The sequence below is a fragment of the Stegostoma tigrinum genome, chromosome 30 (assembly GCF_030684315.1).
Source record: "Stegostoma tigrinum isolate sSteTig4 chromosome 30, sSteTig4.hap1, whole genome shotgun sequence".
In the NCBI taxonomy this organism is placed as follows: domain Eukaryota; kingdom Metazoa; phylum Chordata; class Chondrichthyes; order Orectolobiformes; family Stegostomatidae; genus Stegostoma; species Stegostoma tigrinum.
Genome location: NC_081383.1, coordinates 11,203,429 through 11,215,864, shown reverse-complemented (window position 1 = coordinate 11,215,864; position 12,436 = coordinate 11,203,429). Strand labels below are relative to the sequence as shown.

Genomic DNA, 12,436 nt, shown 5'->3' with positions numbered 1-12,436 from the left:
ACCCACAGCAGGCACAGTTGGCAGTGGTGGGTCACTGCAGCAGTAGCAGTGCCTGGAGCGAGGACTCCTGGTTGCAGAATGCCTGAAGTGATGGCTGTTGGCGGGATTACATTTGCTGTACCTGGAGTGGGAACTCCTTGAGGGACTCTTTGCAGAATCCCTGAGGTTGTGTTTGAAGACCCCCTTGTCCAGAAGAAGAACTCTATTATGTAATTTCCTTTTATTCTTTCTGCAATTCAAAATTGGTGCCGGATTGTGGCAAGAAAACACATTTCACTGTATCTTTCAAGATACATGTGACAATAAATAATAATTACTACATTTCCACTTCTCTCTGCACAATTACTACCTCGTTACATTAAATATTTTTAATAATGCTCCCATGGACAGTCTTGGAATGTTTTGCAACCTGGAGGGCAAAATGTAAATGTCATTGCTGTTAGCCTCCTAAGAGGAATAATATAAAAGTACAAGAAAGATTGCCAAGTAGTGTTAGTTCATTTTGCACAACAGATTTTGTGTAAAACCTGAGTAGGTGTAGGACTATGTTTATCTCAAGCTTTCCCAAAAGCAATTGAAGGATCAAATCTTGGTCAAAAAAAGCATGTATTGCTGATATTACCTGAACCCGTTCTGTCATATTTTCACTCGTCCCATACCTCTCCTCAATAATGGCTTTGATTTGATGAGCTTCGTACTGTAACTGTTGCCGAATCAAATCCATATGCTTTGAAACCTTGAAGAAACAAACACAGATAAACTAAACAACAAGGCCAATGATGGTCCAACAGCACAGCCCAAAGAAAGTGCAGCTTCTTTTAGTTTTAGAGGGCAGAGAAAACTAAGGGGAGAATTAAATGATGGAAGGTTCTGAGAGGGAGAAGCCGTTTCCTATAGCAGTAGAGTCAGTGACCAAGGAAATATATTGAAGATAACTGATGAAAGAACCAGAGGAGAGATAACAGGGAGGACTTTTTAATGAAGTGATTAGTTTTGACCTGGAATGTACTCGCTGAAAGAATGGTGAAAGGTGGTTCAATAGTTGCCTTCAAAAGGGAGCTGGATCTATTCTTAAAAAGATAGGGCATAACAACATGGAACTAACTGGAGCATTCTTTCATAGAGTACAAGGTTAAAGACCAGAGATGAGGGATGATTTGTTTTTTGTTTCTTGTCTGGTAAGGAATTTTAATACAGAAGCTCCTTTAAAAGTGAGAATAGCCTATGTGCTGTAAGACACTTTGATTCTGTCATGTTTTGAAGTGTTATGAGGTTATTCCTTATTTAAAATGTCATTACTGTATTGTATAGTAAATCTTAATAGTTTTTTGTCTTGTAGAGTGTCACCTAAAAATTCCACCGAAGACTACATTGAAAAAAGTCCAATAAAATGGTGTGAAACAAGACACAGTTTTGTGAATGCCATAAGATCAGAGGATTAAGAGTAGGTGGCACAAGATTACAGTCCTGCTTCACTTTGCTACCATCCCAAAAGATGCGAGGTGAGACCCACTCTAAAAGGAGTTCTCATATTGAAATCCTTTATCAGACAGACACAAGAAAAATCATCTCTCACCTCTTCACTTCAACTTCTCCTGATATTCTGTGACCTTTCTTTCATTGGCTGTCCCTCTGCTTAATCAGCATTCCTATCCATCTGAATGCTTCCATCCTCAAGATTATTTGCCAAAACATTTTTCCATTTCCATAACTTCATTGAGTTGAAATCAAGATTCATTGCAAGGGCTACCATGTCAAAACTGCAAAGCTATGAAGCTCATTAGAGCTGAATTATCAACATGCCAAAGCTTTCTGCCTGGGTTGACCATGCACAGATGAGTAGATTTAACTTAGTGCAATTGTATGAATGGAAGATTCGACAAGTCAGCACCCAGTTTTACATTACTCCTCATCTGTACTTTCACTGGTGTCAACAGGGGGAGATATAAAGTACTGCAGTAATGGAATTCTTTGATGGATTTAAGCTTTTGCAGTGGCCACTGTAAAATAAAATGCAGGATGAACATAGAATCCCTACAGTGTGGAAGCAGTTCATTCAGCCCACTGAGTTCACACCAACCCTCTGAAAAGCATTCCACCCAGACCCAACCCCCTACTGTATCCCTAACTTTCCCATGGCTGACACACCTGACCTACACATGCCCCAACACTGTGGGCAATTCAACATGGCCAGCACCTAACTTGCACATCTTTGGACTGTAGGACGAAACCAGAACACCCCCAGACAGACACAGGGAGAACATGCAAACTCCACACAGATGCCCAAGGGTGGAATTGAACCCAGGTCCCTGGTGCTGTCGATTCAACAGTGCTAACCACTCAGCTACCGTGCCAGAAATGTCTGTTTGACTAATTTGGTCTTTTGCCTCCGATCCCCGGTCATATCTTCCCAGTACGCAATTTTCGGGGAATTTCTGTAACTCCATTATTTGCGTTTGTGTAGGCACTGGCCCCAGAAACTGCATCTTTTGTTGTTGGGGCTTTCCAGCTAAAGTGTGGCCGATGTTCTATCAAGCGTTACAGGATTCCCGGTGGCTCACCCTGCCACAGTGGTAATATTATCCACTTCCTTGAGCATGGTTTTTTCCAAGTGCCTCTGCCCTGGCACAGATACCCCTCTTCTTCCCTTGCTCTCAAAGGTCTTATGGTGTCTGTTAATTAATTGCTGAAAGCTGGTCACCCTGTTTCCTGCTTGCACTCTCATCATATGAAGCAATATGTGTCAGGAAAGCTACTTTAGAAAATCTGTCCCTTTGGGTCCTTGGATATTGACTACAAATGGACTGGTAATCTAAAAATGAAAACAGCTGTTACAAATAAAAATAAAATCTCGCAGTTAGTTCACGTCTTCTATGTTCCAAAGTGCACTAATAGCCAAACAAGTATTATTTGAAGCATTGTCCGTATTGCAAGAAGCTCAAGAGCCAATCTGCACATAATTCCCACCAACTGCGATATTAAACTGGCAAGATAACCTGTTTTTATGATCCTGATTGAACAATAAATGTTTGAGTAGAACACCTCTTATCCATCTTAGTCATTTGCATGTACCTGAAAGGGCAGATAGTGTCTGGGTTTAATATCTTAGGTGGCATGGTGGCTCAGTGCCTCACAGCACCAGGAACCCAGGTTTGATTCCACCCTCGTGTGGCTGTCTGTGCGGAGTTTGCACATTCTCCCTGTGTCTTTGAGGGTTTCTTCCGGGTGCTCTGGTTTCCTCCCACAGCCCAAAGATGTGCAGGTTAGGTGGATTGGTCATGCTAAATTGCCAATTGTTCAGGAATGTGTAGATTAGGGGGATGGGTCTGGGTGGGATGTTCCGAGGGTTAGTGTGAACTTGTTAGGCTGAAGGGCCTGTTTCCACACTGTAGGGATTCTGTGATATCATCTAAAAGACAACACAGTATCCCCAACTGTGTAGTCAATGTCATATTATTTCTTTACCCCCTTTGTGTTAGTTTATCAACTCGAAATTAAAGGTTAACTTAATTGATCCCACACTCAAAGCGTGTATGTATTGTTCCAAAACTGCAGTGCTGATTCTCTATCTCCTTTCCAGCTTAGGACAGGACGAGTTAATCAAACTGAAATACAACCATCACATTATATGTTTGAAAGCAATAATGCCTTCTTCGAGGCTAACGGTCTTTCCACATAACAAACTGTTCTTGTGTTGCGTTTACCATATGCATGCTGAGAAATGGAGTTGAACCAAGACTCCCAAGCCATATTTCTATTTCCACTGATACTCACAGTCTTAATTTGTGAGAGTTCATCTGCCTGTCTGCCAAGATTTTGGATCTGAGTACAATAAAGGGCTTTCTCTTTCTCTTCCTTTTCAATCTCGGAAAGGAGCGTTACCCTGCACAGGAAGAAATCAGACAACTTAGTGTTAGTGAATAAGTGGCTATTTTCCACAGAATATCGAGATACGAATGGTGTTGAAATTAGGAACATCTTCCCGAAACTCATTAGGACAAAATGCAAAAATGCCAATTTTCAAGTGATCTCGGTACAAATTGTTGCAATCGGTGGAAATTTGGTTTTCGTGTGTTTGCCCTGATGAGTGTAACACAAAGTGCTTTTGCAACTCTCTTTCCAGAAATTTTCAAGTTCAAAGCAGCTTTGCTGCCAGTTTTTAGCTCAGCGTGGACTGTTCATCTGCATTGGGAAGCACTTGTTAGCTGGCCATCGCATTGGGTTTCACCCAGCTATTTTGGATTGTCGTCCCTCTCTGCAGCCCCTGCAACGTGCTAAAGGCCAGTTAATCTGAGAGACTGCTTCCAACAGTGCAGCGCTCCCTCAGTGCTGCACAGCAGTCTCACTAGGCGTTCTGTTCAAGGCCATTTAGGGAACAGCAATCCCTCGCCAACCCTCCAGCATCACCAATGTCCCATGAAGTAATATAAACAGTTAAGTTTGCATCGGTTGCTGTATTAAGGTAAATTTGGGGAGTCTGAAAACACAATTTGAGTGTGAAAAGTGGCAGTCAGCAGGCTTGATCTCCAGTGATCCTATGATTGTTTGCAATGGGCCATGAATTCAGGAACACAGAAAATCAGCCCTTTCCAACTTCCCTACACTCCACGTTTGTTTCTCCAATTCATATTGCTCAATTGGCAAGCTGGATCTGTTGTTAATTGTAAATCTGAGATAGATATATTTTTATTAAGCAAAGGGATTAAGTGACATGGGCCAAAGGCAGGATAGGCCACAGATCAGGCATGAATGGCAGAAGAGACTCGAGGAGCCATATGGTTTATTCCAGATCCTATGTTACCATGGTCAAAATACCAGCTTGTTTCCAAAGCCACGCTTTCAAAGCAGTTCAAACTGCTTTTGAGCTGCCTAGAAATACTGTTAAAATGCAACTGGGATCTTTTTGATGCCAAAGCTAAAATTTCAGAAGTAATGACCTGAGTGACTAATGATAAATCTCTCCCCTTCGCTCCAGTGTTGTTCCATGATTTACCTTTCTTCACTAAGTTCCCCTAGGTACTCCACACTTCCACGCGGCACCAGCAATGAATCCTGTTCCAGTGTTATTCCACCATGTTGTGTCTGTTTTCTCTCAGTTGGTTGCTCCAATCCATGCTCATTCTGTCCTGAGCACACCATTTTTGATTGCCATTTTAAGTCACATAATTTGGCAACATCGGTATTCAACTCTACACAATGAAAGAGGAGAATATTTGACCATGAATCCTCTGGAATTGATAAAACACAAGCTTATTTACAAATGTGCCATTCAAACTGGCAATTCCAATTTTTCCACAATCAACGCAACTTTGCAAAATCCTTCCTCTGTCCAACACTCCAATTTAATAACGTTCTAGAATGTAATCTATGCCAGACGTTCATTACTTTTTGCTTCAAGAGTTCCTCTCATACCCTCAGATTTCCAATGTCAACATGAGTATTTGAACCTCCCATTCAGTGCCAAAGACTTGAAATTCCCTTCTTAGCTGCCCCTTTAATTACAGGCAGAATTGTATTCTATTATTTATCCCATTTATGTTATTTCTTTTCTGGAATATCAATTCAACCACATTTTGGATTTATCTACCTTTCTGCATCACACATAGTCCCTCAGCTGTGGGAGTTGCATGGAAAATACATTTCACTGTTTGTTCCCCCTTTGTCATTTCTGGGAAAAGGGAATATCTCATTTGACTTTCAAGTGATGGCATGATCTTTGTTGTACCTCACTTAATCTGTAAAAACTGGCCTGACTTAGCTAGCAAATCCATCACATTGACAGAAATGGAACCTGATCTGAGATCTATCACCTTGGAGTGTTACTGAAAATATACTGGTCGATATGCATTGATAACAGGCAATACCGCAAAATTTTCACCTCTGCTTATTGGGGTACAGTTACATTAGGGCTGTGTATCTTATTCTACAAACTATTTAGAATAAATAATTTGAAACAATTAGGGATTCAATTTCATCAGGGTTCAGGAGAACCTGCAGAACTTCCATATCTGAGTGTGGGTAAGTTATTGTTTTAGACTCCCTATAGTGTGGGAACAGGCCCTTCAGCCCAACAGGTCCACACCGCCCCTTGCAGCCTTCCACCCAGACCCATCCGCTTATAGCCCACACACCCCTGAACACTACGGGCAATTTAGCGCGGCCAATCCACCTAGCCTGCACATCTTTGGACTGTGGGAGGAAACCAGAGCACCCAGAGGAAACCCACGCAGACACGGGGAGAATGTGCAAACTCCACACAGACAGTTGCCCAAGGCTGGAATTGAACCCGGGTCCATGGTGCCATGAGGCTGCAGTGCTAACCACTGAGCCACTGATTGTGCATTGGGTTATGGCAACTGAGCCCTGCTGTAGGCTCACTTGACACATACATGCACATTTTCAATAGACTAGTCTTGGACTGTTTTCATTCATTCAGCAAGGCCAAGTTGCTGTGGCAGCATGTACCTTTACAAGCTATAGGTTCCAGGTCTATGTGTTATGATGGTAGAGGAACCACTTTGTTTCCATCATCGGGCAGACCAGGAGTCACATTCACTGCCTGCCATTAGCATACATTAGAAGGATTTGCAGGCTGATAGTTAACATGGTTAGCTGTGTTATGAGTGCATCTTCCTAGGCATTCAAGTCTTGCTGTGGGACTAAAATGCTAAGTTATGTCTCAGAGACAAGGATCTACCCAGTAAACCACAAGATCCCACAAGTTACACTGACTTATAGAACATAGAACATAGGACATTACAGCACAGTACAGACCCTTCAGCCCTCGACGTTGTGCCGACCTGTCATACTGATCTCAAGGCCATCTAACCTACACTATTCCATGTACGTCCATATGCTTATCCAATGACGACTTAAATGTACCTAAAGTTGGCGAATCTACTACCGTTGGAGGCAAGCGTTCCATTCCCTTACTACTCTCTGGGTAAAGAAACTACCTCTGTCATCTGTCCTATATCTTTCACCCCTCAATTTAAAGCTATGCCCCCTCGTGCTCGCCGTCACCATCCTAGGAAAAAGGCTCTCCCTATCCACCCTTTCTAACCCTCTGATTATTTTATTTGTTTCAATTAAGTACAATTAAGTAACAGAATAGTAATCAGACTTTCTCCTCTGTGCTAGCATTACGTCAAGCCATAACACTTCCCAAACCAGGACAGCTCTGTTCAGACCATGCTCAGACCTGGAACCTATAGCTTGGAACACTGCTGAGTGTCTACTCTTACCCACTCAATCATCTTCGACTCGTTTTTAACTTTCTCAAAACCTGACCGTCCCCTGCTTTCCTCAGCATGTGATCATTAGCATCAGAAACATGACCCAATGAGAAGAAAAGGAAGAAACAGGTTTGCATTCATATAGCACCTATCATGACCGAAGAACATATCATCTCTATAGAAGATTTGTTACAGTCAATGAAGTCATTTTTAAGCATAACCACTGTGGTAAAGTAGGAAATTCAGTGGCCAATTCGCACGCAGCAAGCTCCCACTCAACTATACTTTCTATGATATTGATTTAGGTGAAAAATATTTACCAGGACACTGGGGTTCAGTCCCCGGCTCTTCTTCAAAATAATAATAGGAATATTTTACATCCAGCTGAAGGGGTAGTAGGGCCTCAGTTTATTGATTGATCCATGAGACAGAATCTCTAACAGCACAACGCCTCCTGTATCTTAAACTGAAGTGTCAACCTTGATTTTTTTTGCTGAAGTCCTGGAGTAGGACTGGAACCTACAACAACCTGTTTCAGCAGCTACTGTGCAACTAACTGAGGTATTGGTTGACAACAAATGAAAACAGCATGATGATTTTTTGCCTCCGAATATGAAGGAGGCATTTCTGAGGAGGCACTGTAACCTTCAGATCAGTATTAAATTATCCAGAGGAAATCACTAATAATGCATGGTATATTTGTATCTGAAAGCCTGATGATGCATAAAATAAAATCAATCCTGACACATAATTGAATTCCGCACATCATTGAGTGTCCACGGAACTTTGAAATTAACTCTGCCACATGTGAAACAGTGTATTTTAAAAATTTACTACTAATTCATACATGGGATTGCTCTTGATAAATCAGGCGATCATGCGCTTTGTGATAGGACAGGCATGTTATACTTTGTAATTTGCACATGTGGCTTGAGTGAGTGATGTTCTTGCATCTGTGCTGATAGCATTGGGTTCCGGCCCCACTTAAATGGACAAGGAGCACTCATAACATGGTCAAACAAGTTGACTACTACCTTGCAAATCCTTCTAACATATGGCAGGTGATAAGAATAAGAAGGATTCCTCATCAGCCATGTGATAGAGAGAAACTGGATTCTCTACCATCACTCTCCATAACTCCAAGATAACGACGTACATGTAAAGATGGATTTTGTCACATAAATCCTAACTCCTCAGAGGAGCCAGTTGGCCTGACAGACAATGTGGATCAGACTGGTGTTAAGAGCACTGGGTTTTAGTTCCTGGTCTGCCTAAGTAGGATTCAGGATGTGCTTCTTCACCTACAGTGAAGATAACAGTGCTGTGGGAGTGCATGAAGAAGAAAACTTCTGTGATCAAGGTTAATTTGTGTTTTGCAGGATTAACCCTCACAAGATTGTGGGGCTGTAAAAAATTTCATCCTAAAGTCAATTAAAGACTTCATTCAAACTGGGAGTAAAGTTAGCAGACTGACAATTGTAAATCCCAAAGAAATCAGCCCAATTCTCTATTTTGCCTCTTCTAATACCTTGTTACTTGGAAATCCAACATCCCCAATGAAGTTCTACGATCGTTGTGGGTTGGGTTCAGAGATCAGTGGAGGTGCCTGCCTCAAACTATCTGTATATCAGCATAGACTTCTCTTAGTCCCCATCAACAACATCAATAGCCCAGTTACTGAGGTCACATCATATCAATAGTGTTTACAGGGACCAGATATTGCAGGACCAAAACTCACTGGTATTGTTAATCAGGTTAGTTTAATTATTTATCAGTAAGAAAAACACATTAACAAATCCATATTGGTGTAATGTTTGGTGCATCATGCATGCACATGATCTCATTAATGCAGACAATGTTACATAACCAGATATAGATGTTTCTAATGCATGGCACACCAGCAGTGTAGGTGGGACATGAACACAAACCTTCTGTCCCAAAGGCAGGGACACTACCCCTATGCAACAAGAGCCCTCATAACCAGATATGAGCAGACTTTCTGGGTCCACGATGACTTCAACTAATGGAATCCTTAATTCCAAAATTCCCTCCATAAACCTCTCTATCTCACTTTTTTTTAAAATTCTTCGTAAAACTTGCCTCATTGACCAAATAGCAGGTAATATCTCCCTCTGTGACTCAGTATGTGATGTATCGAAGAAGACAAGGGCAGAGGATTATGGGGTTTTCACCACTTGCAAGTTCCCCTCAAAGCTACATGTCATCCTCATTCAAAAGGCAACATGGTGACTCAGTGGTTAGCACTGCTGCCTCACAGTGCTAGGGACCTGGGTTCAATTCCACAGTTGGCAACTGCCTGGAGTTTGTACATTCTCCCCTTGCCTGAGTGGGCTTTCCTCTGTGTGAGAGATAATGGGAACTGCAGATGCTGGAGAATCCAAGATAACAAAATGTGAAGCTGGATGAACACAGCAGGCCAAGCAGCATCTCAGGAGCACAAAAGCTGACGTTTCGGGCCTAGACCCTTCATCAGAGAGGGGGATGGGGTGAGGGCTCTGGAATAATTAGGGAGAGAAGGGGAGGCGGACCGAAGATGGAGAGAAAAGAAGATAGGTGGAGAGGAGAGTATAGGTGGGGAGGTAGGGAGGGGATAGGTCAGTCCAGGGAAGACAGACAGGTCAAGGAGGTGGGATGAGGTTAGTGGGTAGGAAATGGAGGTGCGGCTTAGGGTGGGAGGAAGGGATGAGTGAGAGGCAGAACAGGTTAGGGAGGCAGAGACAGGCTGGGCTGGTTTTGTGATGCAGTGGGGGGAGGGGAAGAGCTGGGCTGGTTGTGTGATGCAGTGGGGGGAGGGGACGAACTGGGCTGGTTTTGGGATGCGGTGGGGGAAGGGGAGATTTTGAAGCTGGTGAAGTCCACATTGATACCATTGGGCTGCAGGGTTCCCAAGCGGAATATGAGTTGCTGTTCCTGCAACCTTCAGGTGACATCATTGTGGCACTGCAGGAGGCCCAGGATGGACATGTCATCTAAGGAATGGGAGGGGGAGTTGAAATGGTTCGCGACTGGGAGGTGCAGTTGTGTATTGCGAACCGAGCGGAGGTGTTCTGCAAAGCGGTCTCCAAGCCTCCGCTTGGTTTCCCCAATGTAGAGGAAGCCACACCGGGTACAATGGATACAGTACACCACATTGGCAGATGTGCAGGTGAACATCTGCTTAATATGGAAAGTCATCTTGGGGCCTGGGATGGGGGTGAGGGAGGAGGTGTGGGGGCAAATGTAGCACTTCCTGCTGTTGCAGGGGAAGGTGCCGGGTGTGGTGGGGCTGGAGGGCAGTGTGGAGCGAACAAGGGAGTCACGGAGAGAGTGGTCTCTCTGGAAAGCAGACAAGGGTGGGGATGGAAAAATGTCCACTATTCCCAATTCCTCCGCCTCCGCCGCATCTGCTCCCAGGATGAGGCATTCCACTCCCGCACATTCCAGACGTCCAAGTTCTTCAAGGACCGCAACATTCCCCCCACAGTGGTCGAGAACGCCCTTGACTGTGTCTCCCGCACTTTCCGCAACACATCCCTCACACCCCGCCCCCGCCACAACCGCCCAAGGAGGATCCCCCTCGTTCTCACACACCACCCCACCAATCTCCGGATACAATGCATCATCCTCCGACACTTCCGCCGTCTACAATCCGACCCCACCAGCCAAGACATTTTTCCATCCCCACCCTTGTCTGCTTTCCGGAGAGACCACTCTCTCTGTGACTCCCTTGTTCGCTCCACACTGCCCTCCAACCCCACCACATCCGGCACCTTCCCCTGCAACCGCAGGAAGTGCTACACTTGCCCCCACACCTCCTCCCTCACCCCAATCCCAGGCCCCAAGATGACTTTCCATATTAAGCAGATGTTCACCTGCACATCTGCCAATGTGGTATACTGTATCCATTGTACCTGGTGTGGCTTGCTCTACATTGGGGAAACCAAGCGGAGGCTTGGAGATCGCTTTGTAGAACACCTCCGCTCAGTTCGCAATACACAACTGCACCTCCCAGTTGCGAACCATTTCAACTCCCCCTCCCATTCTTTAGATGACATGTCCATCATGGGCCTCCTGCACTGCCACAATGATGTCACCCGAAGGTTGCAGGAACAGCAACTCATATTCCGCTTGGGAACCCTGCAGCCCAATGGTATCAATGTGGACTTCACCAGCTTCAAAATCTCCCCTTCCCCCACCGCATCACACAACCAGCCCAGCTCATTCCCTCCCCCCACTGCATCCCAAAGCCAGCCCAGCCTGTCTCTGCCTCCCTAACCTGTTCTTCCTCTCACCCATCCCTTCCTCCCACCCTAAGCCGCACCTCCATTTCCTACCTACTAACCTCATCCCACCTCCTTGACCTGTCTGTCTTCCCTGGGCTGACTTATCCCCTCCCTACCTCCCCATCTATACTCTCCTCTCCACCTATCTTCTTTTCTCTCCATCTTCGGTCCGCCTCCCCCCTCTCCCTATTTATTCCAGAGCCCTCACCCCATCCCCCTCTCTGATGAAGGGTCTAGGCCCGAAACGTCAGCTTTTGTGCTCCTGAGATGCTGCTTGGCCTGCTGTGTTCATCCAGCTCCACACTTTATTATCTTTCCTCTGTGTGTTCTGGCTTCCTCCCGCAGTCCAAAGAGGTGCAGATTAAGTGGATTGGCCATAGGAAGTGCAGGGTTACGGGCTGGGGTGGGATAAGTTCAGAGGGCCAATGAGGACTTGATGGGCTGAAAGGCCGACTTCTGCAACTTGCAGATTCTATGATTTGGAACTATATCACCATTTGTACAGTGTTGCTAGGCCAAAATCCTGGGACTTGCACCTTCTTGGTATTGTAGGTTTACTTACAGTGCACGGACTTTAGTGGTTCAAAAAGGCAGCTCACCATCACCTTCTCAAGGGAAACTAAGGTTTGGGACTAAATTCTGACCCAGTCAGTGATGCCCACATCCCACTTTGGGATGTTTTAAAAAGAAAATTAAATATTTAAAAAATATTTTTAAAAGTTATTTAAAAACTTGTTTTACAAACATATGTAAAACTCATGGAAGCATTTTATTACATTGAAGGTGCTAAATGGCTACAAGCTGTTATGTCATAATTAAATATTTCTTTACGCTAACCCCAATTTAGTAAAACCCCACAATATACTGGAAAATAATCAGCTCCAAACCACAATCACCAGCTTTTGGTGAGCAAAAAAG

General features: G+C 44.2%; 1 protein-coding gene across 3 annotated transcripts in view; it reads right to left on the bottom strand.

Annotated features, from left to right (window-relative positions):
- The window catches only part of apc2 (APC regulator of WNT signaling pathway 2), a 206,655-nt gene that overhangs the window by 95,243 nt on the left and 98,976 nt on the right, over positions 1–12,436 (bottom strand). For all 3 annotated transcript variants that reach the window (XM_048560209.2, XM_059638527.1, XM_048560210.2), the window contains 3 exons: positions 4,994–5,189; positions 3,775–3,883; positions 623–736 (listed from right to left, as the gene is read on the bottom strand). In XM_048560209.2, coding sequence (XP_048416166.2) covers positions 623–736; positions 3,775–3,883; positions 4,994–5,189 — 419 coding nt within the window. The remainder of the gene's footprint in view (positions 1–622; positions 737–3,774; positions 3,884–4,993; positions 5,190–12,436) is intronic.